General features: G+C 38.8%; 1 protein-coding gene across 1 annotated transcript in view; it reads left to right on the top strand.

Moving 5' to 3' along the window:
- The window catches only part of DUSP16 (dual specificity phosphatase 16), a 71,999-nt gene extending 60,132 nt beyond the window's left edge, over positions 1 to 11,867 (top strand). The window contains exons 5-7 of the mRNA XM_008575506.1: positions 3,056 to 3,215; positions 7,686 to 7,809; positions 9,755 to 11,867. Coding sequence (XP_008573728.1) covers positions 3,056 to 3,215; positions 7,686 to 7,809; positions 9,755 to 10,931 — 1,461 coding nt within the window. The 3' untranslated portion in view covers positions 10,932 to 11,867. The remainder of the gene's footprint in view (positions 1 to 3,055; positions 3,216 to 7,685; positions 7,810 to 9,754) is intronic.
- The last annotated feature ends 3,673 nt before the right edge of the window (positions 11,868 to 15,540 follow it).

Raw genomic sequence — 15,540 nt, 5'->3', positions numbered from 1 at the left:
GCAGAAAGACCAGCATAATAGTGCCTGGGACTGCAACTGAGGTGATAGGAAGAGAAAAGAGAGGGCAAAATATGACCTGGACAAGTGTCCTCTCCAATAGCCATCCAGTGGCCTGAGTTACTCCCAAATTCTCCTCAAAGAAGTTCACAACCAGAAGTTCACAACTTTGCCTTCTAATTTGTTATAGTTAAAAAGGACAAAAAAGAATGAAATTAAAACTTTACACTCTAATACTTTATTTAAAAATATATACATATGTGTAGGCTACTTATTTTATTGCTCCGTCTAATTTGCTTTAGAATGAACTTAAATTTGCAGCGTATGGTGATTCACAGGGTAGATTCTGGAGATGAATGTGTTTGGATTTGAATCCTAACTCTATACCACTTGATACCTGTGTGGCTTTGGAAATGTTATGTAACCTCTCTAAGCCTCAGTTTCCTCATTTGTGACGTGAGGATATTAATAGTACCCACATCAAAGGTGGTTGTGAGGATTAAATGAGACCATCCAGTTAAACGCTTAGCACAGTACCTGGCACATAGTAGACATTCATTAAATGTTAGATATTTTCTCAATTTGTACCATGTGTCATAATATTATATTATTAATAGGCCTCTAACAAAGTGCTCAAAAAATATTTTTTGATTTAAATTGTAGTTTTTCTAAAATGTAGGTTATTAGGCTACTTGTCAGAGGTATACATTGTTATATTCTTTGCATGGGAAACCAAATTGGACAGTCATCATTGACTTGCAACTTGTTTTGTGCTTAGTGAGAATTCCCTATTGTCTTTTGATTGTGTATAGTAGATAACACTGTAGTTTCTTTTCTCAGAAATTTCTATGATGTCTTCATTATTGAATTGGGTGGGAAGAAATATTACTATTTCCCTTTACTTTATTGAATCAGTAGTACGCTTGGTGGAAAGGAGAAAGAAATATCACGTGGTTCCTTTAAGGACCATTGGCGAGAAAAGCCTTTTCCATTCTTACATGGGGGATACTTCTGTACCCTGTGGTTGATCATATGGTATGAGATGAACTCGGTAGCTTTGTTTCATCTATAGAAAAATAGATGTAACCTTTGCTACGTGTACGTAAGTTTAAATGCTGTGGTAAAAACCATTATAAGATCTTTACAGCCTAACCAAAGCATAGGAGAACATTGAAGCCTTGGGCTGTGGCACAGCTGAAGGGTGTTGTTGAATCTAAGAAGCCCACCTAGTCCCAAAAGTTGTTTCTTGACGTTGTCATCTCAGAGGTGAGAGAGGGCTGCATACAGAGTCTGGATATATGCTATCCACCTTTTATGTAAAATAAAATGTAGTTATTGTGCCAAATGTGGTAAATGAAGATATTGGGGAACAGGCATGTTTCAGGAGGGTAAAATAGGAAGAAAATTACCAACTGTCTTTCAGGCAGTTGAAAAAGATTTGTAGAAAAGGACAGCATTCCATGAAAAGGAAGAAATATGGCCAAGGTTGCTTAGAATAACAATTATCCTAGGCTTGGAACATTTTCTGAGAGGCAGCAATGGGATGACTAGCTGAAGCAGGATTGTGCAGCTTGCCTCATAAGTGGTAGATGGAGTGTCAACTGAGCAAACGCGTACTGAGTGCAGCTGCATACCTGGTACTGCAGGTAGAAAGACAAGCAGGGCTCGGTCCAAGATCTCACTCATTATTTCACTATTTAGTAGGGGAGATAAGAGTTATCTGTTAATGATAACACACCACGCTAGGTGCTTTACTAATGTGTGAGCGAAGTCCTTTGGATGTTCAGAGAACAGAATGGTCAGTTATGCCTCAGTGGGAAGGAGCTGATAGACAAGGTGAAACAAGTGGGAGAAGTGGGAAGAGAGTCATCAGGAAGAGGGACAGGGCCTTCTAAGCACAGGAATGGTGTGAACAAAACGCAGAAGGGTGGGAGTACATGTGTTGGTGTTGGAGGGTTGTGTGGGACAGGAGCAGGAAATGAGACATAATGAAATTAAAAGAGTGTGGATATCTAAGCACAGGAATGGTGTGAACAAAACGCAGAAGGGTGGGAGTACATGTGTTGGTGTTGGGGGGTTGTGTGGGACAGGAGCAGGAAATGAGACATAATGAAATTAAAAGAGTGTGGATAAAGCACTTAGTCCATACTCAGTTACAGGAAAGATTAGTTGCTCAGAATATGATTGGAGGGAAAAACTGTGAACTTCCAGAGCTCCTTGGTGGCCTTTTTAGCTATCTTGGCGAGGACTAACTATTGAGCAGTGAATAGGAGTAGAGAGAGGAGGATAAATGGAAGAGGTAATACCACAAGGATTTGCAGCCATTTGGATGGAGGTCATGAGGAAGAGAAAGGGGCCAAATGATTTTCTAGATCACCTAGCTGGGTGGATTAGTTATCACTGTAAACCAGTTTTGGGATTATAGAAAGGAAAAAGGAGTTTGGGGCAGAGAAGGGAGAAAAGTAATGTGTTTAGTTTCTGACATTATGAATTTGAAGGGCATGTGAAACATCCTAATATCCAGTAGATAGTTGAACTATGGGTTGGAAATTTAAGAGGAGATAACGCGCGCTCGCACACACACACACAAACGTGCGCCATTAGCATGTAGAAGTGATAATTAAAGCTATGGAAATAGACACAGCCTTCAAAGAGAGTATTTAGACTGTATCTTAGAGAACAAACAGCATGTTTGGTGTGGGAAGAAAATGTTCCTGTGTGTGTATATATTCTAAAATCATATCAACTGTTGTTTTATTTTGTATTCTTTTTTCTGCTTCTCTCTTTAGTAATGAAGATAATACAAAATTAAGTATATTCATGGTGTGTGGTCTTCAGGCATACTATTTTAAACAGCCTTTTTTGTCCTTAAAATTTTTTTGCTCTAGACTTAAGTCTCTAAATGTTATTTTGCTGGGTTTTTGTATTTCACTGATGTGAATGAACTCTGATTATTTCAAGGGAACTGGTAATTTTTGTCATTACATTAAACTTTACTCTTTTAAAATGATCATGTTAGTCTATTGTTAATCACTTTAATTGCTCTTTTCCTCCGTAGGAGCTGATGCAACAGAATGGGATTGGTTATGTGTTAAATGCCAGCAATACCTGTCCAAAGCCTGACTTTATCCCTGAGTCTCATTTCCTGCGAGTGCCTGTGAATGATAGCTTTTGTGAGAAAATTTTGCCGTGGTTGGACAAATCAGTAGATTTTATTGGTAAGTAGCTCAAATCATATTATGAGTCCTTTAGGTTACATTTTCATGTATAATTGTACCCCTTCCCTCACACACACACCCACACCTTTTTTTTCTTTAGAGAAAATGAGCCTATTTCAGAGATTTCAAAAGTCTGAAAATAACACATGGTGCTGCTTACTCACTTAATGGTCAACGTGACATGTGTGCCATGCTGTCCCTAAGGGACCAGCCTTGTGAAATCCAAGCTAACTTTTAACAGTACCAATGTTAAGTCTTATAGAATCTGTGACTATGTATTTGCAAGTGTGTGAAAATCAGTTAAGCATTTGGGGTTAAATTCTGCCCCCCTACCCCCTTTTATAAAAGACTTTTGGAAACTTGGGTGATACTCCCTATTACCTTGCTGCTATGTTTTCCCCAGAGAAAGGTCAAATCCTGTGAATACAAATCCCATTACATTTAAAGTCTTTATGTCTGTTATAATGCCAAGGGTTCAGATCCCCATACCAGCCAGCAAAAAAAAATAAAGTCTTTATATCAAAGACTTCTAAGCCACAGTCCATGTGCCAATAATTTCAAGTAGCACTGTATCTAATAAAAACCGCACACACGCACGCATGCTCGCTCGCTGGCTCGCCTGCGGTCATTTCCTTGTCAGGGGTTGTGGCGGCATCTGATTGGCACCATACCTTGTTTTGCTTCTGGGCCTATTCAGTTCTGGAGTTTCTCTGACTCTTAGGTGCTGTTGTGACATTTTGGTGCTGCAGGATCAGGTCTGCTGGTCATAAATTGGTGATGGGTATTGAAATATGGCTTTAGTGGAGAGTGGGAACAGAGGAGGAGCACTGCTAGCTCCTGAGCAGTGTCACCAGGTGGGGACTCTCAGTGTTCCACGTGAGGAATTTGTGTTGTTTTTTCCCCTAGTCACATAAGTTTGAGCACTCTAACCCATAATTACATACTCTGAATTGATTACTTAAAACCAATTGGTTAATTAAAAATAAAAGAACTAGTTTTGTTTTTTTTTTAAGTGAAATTACGTAAATTAAGCCCCCTCCCTTGCTATGTTTTTCATCTATGGGAGGAATTTCCTCGGTAATGCTTTTGGAGCTTTGAGTAATTCCAAAGCAGTTCTCTTTTTTTTCAACACTTGCAGATTGCCAAGGGCTTTCATCTTCATTTAAGACTCATTCTGTGAAACATCCAAAAATAAACGACTTCGACAATTCACATTAAAATAATCACAAACAAAACTCCAAAAATTAGGGCGCAGATTGCCAAGGGCTTTCATCTTCATTTAAGACTCATTCTGTGAAACATCCAAAAATAAATGACTTCGACAATTCACATTAAAATAATCACAAACAAAACTCCAAAAATTAGGGTTGGCCCATGGCTCACTTGGGAGAGCATGGTGCTGACACCACCAAGTCAAAAATTAATGCCCCCCATTGTACATTGAAATATTCAACATATCATTCTGTTTTTGCCTTCTTCAAAACATAATTATGGTTAATGTTCCCATTGCATGTCATATTTATTCAGAGACATTTGGCTCTGACTTCAGCTAAAAAGTGCAATTTCAGGATCTATCTAGAAGAGAACCTGATTCCAACAAGTCATGACAGTATCTAAGCTTTACAAGGGGTTAGTAGAAAAGAGAGAATGTGAATAACTTTGCTTCCAGATTATTTTCTTCTTTTATGAGAGATATGGGATCATCACGCCACTTTTCTTTCATACAAAAGGAACTTTATCATGTTCCAACTTGGTTAAATACACACACAAACACATACCCTAATATATTTGTAATTATCTGTAAATATTTTTACTATCTGTATTTCATTTGCTTGGTCTTGTTTACTAGAGCCCCTGTCCTTATCCCACCCAAATAATTCAAGGTAAAATCTTCAGCCCACTTTGAATCCAGACCCTATTCACTGTCATTGTTGCTATTCTCATTTTAAGCCATGGTTAGTCACAGCAGAGAATGTAATTTGAAGATGTACCCCCATACCTGGACTTGATAACCTATAGAGAGGTGACTAAGAACATGTACTTTGGGGCCAAACTGTCAGTATTTGAGTCCTGCCTTCCTTGGTTATTAGTGAAGTGGATTTGGGTAAGTTACTTAAAACTTCTGTGTGCTTCAGCTTCCTGATCTGGAAACTAAAGATTATATACCTACCTTACAGGGGTATTGTGAGGAACAAAATAGATAATATATGTGCATTGAATACCTTGCAACGTACCTGACTCATAATTGGCTCTTAATAAATATTTTAAAAATTGTTACAAGAAGTTCCTTTTTTTCCCTCTCCCCAAAGCTGTACTCTATAACCTCACTGGGTTATTACTTCCCTCTTTTTAGCCTTTGTAACTTCTCATCCTCACATGGTCCTTACGCTTTTCATTTCAGACCTCTCTCCCCTTTTTTAAGCTTAGATTTTTTTTACCCACCGGGCCGGCCCTGTAACCACTTTTTAATTTGATTTTTTAAATACATCATCAAGAGTTGCAGTTGTAAGAACAGTATAGGCGGCACAATGCAGAAAATCTGAAAAACAGAGAAAAGGAAACTTCAATATTGCAACACAAATTGTTTTGTTTCCTTCCAACCTGTTGCAAATTTTTTATAAAGATTGCTTTTTAAAATATGCATCAGTCAGCCGATATTAACTGGGTGCATACTATGTGCCTAGTATTAGATCCTTTGGGAGAATGTTAGAAGCAAGACCCTTCTAGGTCCTTATCATCTAGTTTTTGAGATAATTATTAAAAATAGAGTATTGTCAACATTAAAAAACTTAAACCCGATTACTTTCAGTAAGGGTTACTTACAATAACAGATTGGGATCAAAAGATACACATATTCACACACATACACATTAAAATGAGATAAAAGAGCAAGAACCAAGTAATATGGGACAAAAAAAGGTACAAGTATGATAGAAAGTGTGAATTGCTATTTCCTATTGAAATTGAGTGAAAAACCTTAGCTTTGAGTTTCTTAGTAGGCAAAGCAAAAGGGGAAATACTGAGAGTCGTACAGGGTAAACTGTATTGTTGAGAGAAGAGAACTGTGTAAGCGTGAGACTTATGTACATGGCTTTGTACATCATTCTTTTGTATAGTACTTAGTTCTTTGTTTCAGTGTTCATTTGTTATTTTACTGTGCTTGGTTTCCCTATCTAGAAGGGAAGCTGCTTGATAAACTATTGAAAACCCCTGTGTTTTATACTAATGAGTCAATTATAAATCATATATTCTAGAAATGTATAATATTTATAACATAAGCAGTGAGATTGGAGTAGCTTGTATTATTCAACTGCCAAAGCAGTTTCCTTACATATCTGTTAAGTATAAGAATTTTAACGTAAGGTTTGGTAAACCTTTGATATTATCAACTGTAAACAAGAATGAAAAGGAAAGAATATAGTTTCATGGCTGTGTACACATGTAATTGTTTAGAATTGAGGCAGTCATAGTACTGGTTAAAACATTCGTTGCTTCCATCCATTTCCACATGTAAGCTTTTTAAGCCACTCGACAGTGAGAGAGGGCAGCACTGTTTGAATCTCCATGGTTTTTTGGTTCTAACAACATGTTCACGTGTCCTTCTACCATGTTATGGGAAATTAAAGTGATGCAATAAGACACTAACTCCTGGGTATCAAGGAAGAGATAAAAGTTCTTTTGGTCTTCATGAAAGTGACCTGGTAAATCTGATTCATAGTATATACATGGTTTTCTTCTTAAATTAAGCAAGTAAATTGAGCCATTTTATCACACACAAGTTTTCTAAAGAAAAATAGAGAACTCATATGAAGACAGGTTCTGAGTTTCAGCATTTGAAAAGTAACTTTGTCAGACATCTTCTTGTGTTGTGAAGTGATATTGTGATCCAGTCTCTCCCTCTCCCACACCCCACCCCCTTTTAAATAGTAATGTATGTCACATATATTTGAAATGAAAACAGATTTTTAAAAATTTAATATGATCTCTTATGTAATTAGGGAAAAAAATGGAAGTGTCAGATAATAAGAGTAAACAAAATATTAGCTATATCATAGGTGTGGGATTTTGGATGCTTTTATTTCCTTCTTTATATACTTTTCTGGATTTCTGAAATTTTCTGTACTAAGCAAGTAGAACCATATAATCACAATGTAGGATTTATACCCAAGAAAATTTATTAAAATAATAAATGATATAAAAAATACACAATGAAAAGTACTGAAATAAGAGTCAGGCAACCTGAGTTAGTAACAAATTGCTTAACACTTTTGGACCTTGATTGTCCTGTATGTCAGTGGTGAGGAAATTATCTTCTCTTACCTCCTCAGAAGAATATTGAAAGGAGAAATATGTAAATAGATGAGATTTGCTTTGAGGTTTTCAGGTGAAAGACACTAAGTAAATGGAAACAAGATTTCACTGCTGAACAAAATTGCTATTAGTGATCTTTCTTGAATTTGACTCATACAGAGAAAGCAAAAGCCTCAAATGGCTGTGTCCTCGTGCACTGCTTAGCTGGGATCTCCCGCTCCGCCACCATCGCTATCGCCTACATCATGAAGAGGATGGACATGTCCTTAGATGAAGCTTACAGGTGAGGGCAGGAACGTGTCTTGTGTGATTGGCTTGTTTCATGTTTCATTTGACCTGAAACATGAAGACATATGAGAGTGGGTAACCAGGTTAAAGCAGATGATTATTTTAGTCATATTCTTTATAGGTTACTGTGGATTTTGGGGTCTTGCAAAGATTGGAAAATAATTCAGTTTTACTATTTAGTATTAATTCTGCTGTCATGTCAGATTCATTCTCAGCTACTTTTCTTAAATTTTATTTTTTAAATTTATTTTAATTGATACATTGCAATTGTACATATTTATGGGGTACACATTCTCAGCTACTTTTTAAGTTTAAGAAACAACAAATCTAGGTAGAGATCTCTATTCTATTATATGAATTTATTCCTTTCCCTAATTGGGGAAGTATCAGTTGTTCTAATTGCAACTCAGATAACTATCAAACTCCATTCATTGAGTAAAATTTCCTACATTCTAGAGTTGGCCAGATTTTACTGTGTATAATTTTGACTGGGTACCCCCTCCCCCTTTTTTTAAAATGGAAGGCAGGCAGTGGCCTTACTGCCCAGGACTGGAGTTCTGTTTAGTGACTGATGTATCTGAGTCCCCTGCACGCCTTGTTGGGTAGAGGTTGTTAGTTTTCATGTGATAAAAAATATAAACACAGGAAAAAAAAAAAAAAATATATATATATATATATATATATATATATATATATATTTAAACACAGGGAGCAGGCCTGTTTTAACAGTTGAACTTTTTTCTCAAATTGGGAAATTTGGACAAAAGAAATGAGCTACCTGAACAGCTTCCAAATGTGAGGAAAGAGACTGGAGTGGATGGATCCTCCATTTATCTGCACTGGCAACCTCGCCCTCCATTCAGGCTTTTCTCCTTAAGGTCCTCCTGCTCCATGTAGAAACCAGACGAAAAGGCACTCTTATCTCATGTTACCAAGTCTCATGAGGACCCTACATTTATGCTTGTTATAGCTGAGCCTGTGATTTCTGGCTTTGTTAATTTGCTTTGGGTTACTCGATTTCCATGAAGGTTTTTTTTTTTTTTCTTCTCTTCCTTAAACAAATGCAGCTTTTCAATGTAGTTTTATTCCTGCATCATCTGAAGAGTACCTATGTGAAGTTCAGGGGCCACTGAAGAATTTGTCTACTAGCTCTAAGACTCTTTTTTTTCCTCAATAAAATATAAAAGCTGTCAGTTATTATTTTTATCCTTTGATGAATCGCTTTCAACATGGTGGTTACAAAAATGGACCCAGACATTAGACCTGGTTTTTAATCCCAGCACTATCATTCAATAACTGTATGATTTCAGACAAGTCACTTAAGGACTTTTGTGTGCCTATATGATGGCCATAATTACACCCGCCTGATTGATACAGGGTGGTTTTGAGGTAATTATTTAAATAAATAATTAAATGCATTAGTATAATGCTTAACACACAGAGGCCGCTTTTAGCTGGTTATTCTGCCATGTTGAGTACAAAAAGAAGAAACTCAGAAATGTTCCTTTGATACTTTGACCATCCGATTCCGTTTTTCTTTGTCATTAATATAAAATGTGAAATGTCTTGAGAAGTGACTGAGCACTTTGAGAGGGGATGACATTGGAAAACTGAAGCTGAAGATTGGCTATTATACTGCATTTCTGATGGTAGCACTGCTGTGTGTGTCGGGAGTGGGGGAGCAGAGAATCATCTCTTACCACCACGTGCATTGGAAGCCTTGGGTCATTGAAAGTAAGGAAGCTAAAACTAGAGCTTTTGGAGCCTGACCCCTCTCTCTAGCATGCTCCCGGGACAGGTAATAAACTTTTTAAACAGTCATCTTCCAAAGGTGTTTGGGAAGTTCTGTCTATACCATTTGTCCACTTAATATTCTTAAGGTAAAGTGTAGGTATAGAATTCAGGTATTTTGTTTTTGTTTTTTTTTTCTTTCTTCATAGATTTGTGAAAGAAAAAAGACCAACTATATCTCCAAATTTCAATTTTCTGGGCCAACTCCTAGACTATGAGAAGAAGATTAAGAACCAGACTGGAGCATCAGGGCCAAAAAGCAAACTCAAGCTGCTGCACCTGGAGAAGCCAAATGAACCTGTCCCTGCAGTCTCAGAGGGTGGACAGAAAAGCGAAATGTCCTTTAGTCCACCCTGTGCCAACTCTGCTACCTCAGAGGCAGCAGGGCAAAGGCCTGTGCATCCTGCCAGTGTGCCCAGCATGCAGCCATCACTGTTAGAGGACAGCCCCCTGGTACAGGCGCTCAATGGGCTCCACCTGTCCTCAGACAAGCTGGAAGACAGCAATAAGCTCAAGCGTTCCTTCTCTCTGGATATTAAATCAGTTTCATATTCAGCCAGTATGACAGCATCCTTACATGGCTTCTCCTCGTCAGAGGATGCTTTGGAATACTACAAACCTTCCACTGCTCTGGATGGGACCAACAAGCTATGCCAGTTCTCCCCAGTTCAGGAAGTATCAGAGCAGACTCCAGAAACCAGCCCAGATAAGGAGGAAGCCAACATCCCCAAGAAGCCCCAGACCACCAGGCCTTCAGATAGCCAGAGCAAGCGACCACACTCAGTCAGAACCAGCAGCGGTGGCGCCAACCAAAGGTCCTTCTTATCTCCATTGCATCGGAGTGGCAGCGTGGAAGACAATTACCACACCAACTTCCTTTTTGGCCTTTCCACCAGCCAGCAGCACCTCACGAAGTCTGCTGCTGGGCTGGGTCTCAAGGGCTGGCACTCAGATATCCTGGCTCCCCAGACCTCTACCCCTTCCTTGACCAATAGTTGGTATTTTGCCACGGACTCCTCTCATTTCTACTCTGCCTCGGCCATCTACGGAGGCAGTGCCAGTTACTCTGCCTACAGCTGCAGCCAGCTGCCCACGTGCAGCGACCAAGTCTATTCTGTGCGCAGGCGGCAGAAGCCAAGTGACAGAGCTGACTCGCGGCGGAGCTGGCACGAGGAGAGCCCCTTTGAAAAGCAGTTTAAACGCAGAAGCTGCCAAATGGAGTTTGGAGAGAGCATCATGTCGGAGAACAGGTCGCGAGAAGAACTGGGGAAAGTGGGCAGTCAGTCCAGCTTCTCCGGCAGCATGGAAATCATTGAGGTCTCCTGAGAAGAAAGATTCTCATGGCTTCTGCTGACAGTTCTTTTCTTGTTCACAAAAAAATATTCCCTGTAAATCTGAAATATATATATATGTACATACATATATATTTTTGGAAAATGGAGCTATGGTGTAAAAACAAAAGATGGATCAACACACTTGTCCTCTCAACATCTGCATTTGAGAGATCAGTTAATATTTCCCTCAACAAAAGTGGAAGGGCCAATGCTAGAATTGCTCCTAGGTGGAGGAAACAATTTTGTTCATTGAACAGTATATCCTCTTGTTATAAAAGCAAGTTTATTTGGTGTTAGAGGACAAAATCCCCTACCATTTTCATATTGTGCTACAAAGAGATCTCAAATATTAGTCTTTGTCCAGTCCCTTCCATAGTGCACCTTAGTGCTGAGACTGAGCCAGCGTGTGGGTCGGATGGGCAGACCCTGTTAGGGACAGAACCTAATGGTAAATCCAAGAGAAACGATCATTTCCCAAGCTGATTCACAAATCCAAGCTCACCCGACAGCTGAGTGGTGTGAGCATCATTCTGCTGGACGGACCGTTAGGGACCTGGCCAAGATCTACTTTAGAACAAACTTTAGTACCTCAGACAGGAGAGTCGGGGCTTTCACCACTACCGTGTCTGGTAGACCGTTTTCTAGGCTTGAATAGGTGAGTAAGTAGGTAGCAAGTCACACTTTCCAGACCAATTCAAACTGTCTCTGCACAAAATTCCAGTTGGGCCTGGATGGGGCTATGTTTTTTCTTCTCAACCTTATGAAGAAAAAGAAGGGAACCACCTAGGCCTCAACAACAGCCAGGAACATGGCAGCAATATGATTTAAGCTAAGGTTGGGAGGCTAAACAAGCCTGCCTCCTCCTTTATAAATCAAAGAATTGCTTAAGATGGGAATGTTCAATCCTTTAAATAAAGGTTAACTGGGTGTGAAGCCCAATGTGAATTTATTGGAGTTGGTAGCAGAGCAGTAGCACCTTTAGTTTCTCGGCCAAAGTAGATGTTTTTCATTTCATTGTGTGTAAAAATGTAACAATAAGGCAAAATTTTATAGGAAACTACCACGAGAGAAGAAAAACTATGGAAAGAATAAGGAAGGTAAAAGTTGCTGAGGAGAAGCAGGAGACTATTTCTTCATAGCTTTTCCCCCTTCGGTATGTGATGAGGGTGGTATTTCTGTAATTTCCTCAGACTTTTAAATGTACTAAATAGGGCTGAGAGATAGGCTTTTAGTAAGCAGGGAATATTCAGAATAAAACAGTAAAGGTGATGAGAAGGCACTGAGTTTTCTTTAGCGATGAGTCGGGCAGAAAGCCACTGCCAAGCTATTTGAAAAACCATCGGCAGTGTGTTTTGAGTAGAGCAAGAGCAAGGTGGCTACTCGGTTCCTGACCTACAATCACTGTATGGAATCAATCCTGCAAATCGGAGGTAATTAGAGCAAGTACACAAATAATAGTACATACCTGCTTTTAAACTTCCTGGCTTGAGTTTTACCAACTACAGTAAGGCCCTCTTTTGAAGCCTTAATTCATGTCAGCAGCTTGTGGGGGTGGGGGTGGGGGTGGGGGTGCGGCATGGGCACTGTCATTGTTCTTTACTGTTAAGTGTAGTTAGTTGCTGACTCATATCTCAGGTTTTTTTCTATGTTTGAGAAATGGACAGTCCTTTGATTAGGATGTGACTTAATGTTTCCTATGGTGACTGCTAAAACCAGATAGAATGACATGATTCAAAACTGACTTGATCATGAGGATTATGAGCTTCACAGACATAACTGGTTATGTACAAATAATGTGCTATGACATGGGTATCAAATGAAGGCAGATGAGAGTAAACCGCATAGAGTACGTCGTTACCATACAGAAAAAGCTGTGTTAAATGATCTGAGTTTTTATGTATACATTTAAGTCTTTGATGTAATCAAACATCCTCAAGGTTTCACACAGTAATTTTTGATGTTATGTGTACACACACCAGAATCTGGTCACATCTGTGCAACGTTCTTAAATGAAAGCAATAGGGCCATTGTTAAGTATGTTTCAGGAAGGTTGGGAGACTTGGTTTTACGAGATCTTTGGGCAGAAATCTGCCTTGTATCATTTAGGGTTTCTCTGGGCCACGGTCCCCTTCCTTCCTGTAACTGTGATGTAGTCATACACTACATACAACCTTTAGTCCTTGACCACTAAGGTCAAATAATCAGTTCTTGGAATCAAGACTACCGTGCAGAAGGGGCAGCCTGAGAGGCAAGCCTGGCACCTGTGGGCGGCGCTGTGGGGGCTGCCCTCACGCAATTGTAGGGGAAGCCCTGGTGTCTACTAGGATGATACAGAAAGGTGATTTTAAAGAGCAAAACTAGACTAACATGAGAAATGCTGGAAAATGGTTTAGGACATTTGTAAAGTTAGGTGGAAAGACTGTATAAATGTTTAATATGAATATAGTGTTCTTTTGGCATATGGCAAGCTGTTGAATGGTTAAGTTGTGCATTTCTCATTTTGATGTCATGTATGTTAATATGATGAAATAAAATGAAAACTGGTACCTGTTTATACATAAATGAGAAAGAACCTCTCTTTGCAGTTATAAACTTGGTGAGAACAGTAACCTCTAAGTTGCCAAAAGAATCCGAAGTGGAACCTGATCTGCTATTCTCACGTAAATGAGGATTTAGCTCAAAAGAAGTGGTGGTGTCATCATAGACATTATGTGCTCAGTCGTTCACAAGAAACACTGGATCATTAGCTAACAGTTTAGTGCCCGCCTTCATTCTTTAATGTGTATACCAAATGCACACTACAGTATAGAAACCTAAGGCGCTTGGTATTTTCTGATTAATTCCAGAGCACACAAGTACAGGAGCTACACACTTGTGGTACATCATAATGTAATATGCAAATAATTTTTATCGTTCTTGTGGGTAAAACTGAGGAAGGATGATGATTAAAGATGTGATGTCCACTCTTGCCAGGTACATGTTGATGACTACTCTGATTACGACACTGGATATGACTTACAAGACTAAAAGCCTAGTCTCAATTAATAAAAATATGCATTAAAGGAATGAAGTATTTACCTTCTGTAAAAGCAGATGGCATAATGATTATAAAGACAATCACAGATGACCTCATTGAAGTTGTTTGTAAAAAGCTTCTGAATTGAAATTGGATTTAAGAAAACTTAAAAGCAAGGATTGGACTGGGTGAGCTAGCACTAGAAAAGCTGTTTTGGCTGGGACCCTACAGAAAAACAGGCAGGAGTGAGATAGAAGAATAAGGGAATGTGGATTAAATCGATCTCCAGAGATAGGAGGTAGCAGGAGAAACAGGTATTTCAGTGAGAGGCTTTGGATGAGAAAGTGTAGATCTTGGGAAGGCCTGAAATTCAAGCCAGTTGTCTACTTAAAGGCAGAGCTTGGAGCCTCTTAAAGACCAGCCTGAGTAGGTCTGGTTTGGCTTTTAAGCTAGTTTGGCTCTGAAAGCTAAAATTACACCAGGACTTAAAGCAGAAAGAGAGAAGGTGTAGATTTCTGAGGATGTGAAGAAAAATATGGCAAGAGTGGAGTAAACCCTGTGTGTCCAAAGTGATGATGTCAAGGGTAGAGCATATATTCTGGGGCTAGTTGATGAAAACTTTCTAGCCTCACCTCAAAACATTCACTTATTCTTTTGTCTGGTTTTGTTTTCCTGACATTAAGCAGGCATGTTTTAGGTCTAGTAAACAAAATCTGTCTAGGTACCTTCTCTGAATATTACTCTTCTGCATCTATAAATGGAAGAGGGAAGTAAGTTATTTCTAACATTCTGTGGGACCCATTCATCCTTGTAGAGCATAATTATACTTGGTTATATCTTTAAAGTTTTGCAAAATCAATTGGAAAATTACAGTACTGTCATGGAAGATATTTACAAGTCAGTCATATTGTTGCAGTTTATGTGCAGAGACATCAAATTGTGTTTATGTAAAAAAACAAGTTTAATTCCAGCTAAAACATCAGAATCAGTTCAAAGATGCTGTCCCACAGCAAGTACAGAATGTGACTTAGTAGAAGCAGTGTCATAGGCAAATAGGGCAACTTGGAGAGGGTTAGCTCAGCTATGGTGTGGGTTCTCTCTGGTCACAGAATTATGACCATTTCAAAGATGGGATTAAAAGTAAGTGGCTCACAAAAGCTTTTAGCATAAATCATCCCTCAAGGAATGAGCCTTGATTAGTGAAGAAAAACTAATTGGCTCATCAGTAAATTCTGCCAGGTCTTATACTAACACTGATAACCCTGAAAAAACTCCCAAAAGTAATAGAAACACATACATACCAGTATACCACATGAAATGCTGGTTATACTAGTAAGCAACTAGATTGTTTTTTAGTTGCCTATTTATATATATATATAAAATCTTCTTTTGGTTTTAAGCATGTGAATAATTATCTGGCTACCCTTCCCCTCTGACATCTGAATGGAAAGTACTTGCCTAGTGTGTCAAAAATGGCAAGAAATTTAATGTTATTCATTATAAGTTAGTAAATACCACCACCTCCTCTGGGGCGCTATGTAGTTCTTAGCAGAGGAATGAAAAGCAGAATTATCTCCCTCGTAAT

Source organism: Galeopterus variegatus, unplaced genomic scaffold, assembly GCF_000696425.1.
Source record: "Galeopterus variegatus unplaced genomic scaffold, G_variegatus-3.0.2 Scaffold1201, whole genome shotgun sequence".
NCBI classification, from domain to species: domain Eukaryota; kingdom Metazoa; phylum Chordata; class Mammalia; order Dermoptera; family Cynocephalidae; genus Galeopterus; species Galeopterus variegatus.
This window is presented reverse-complemented; position numbering and strand designations above follow the sequence as displayed.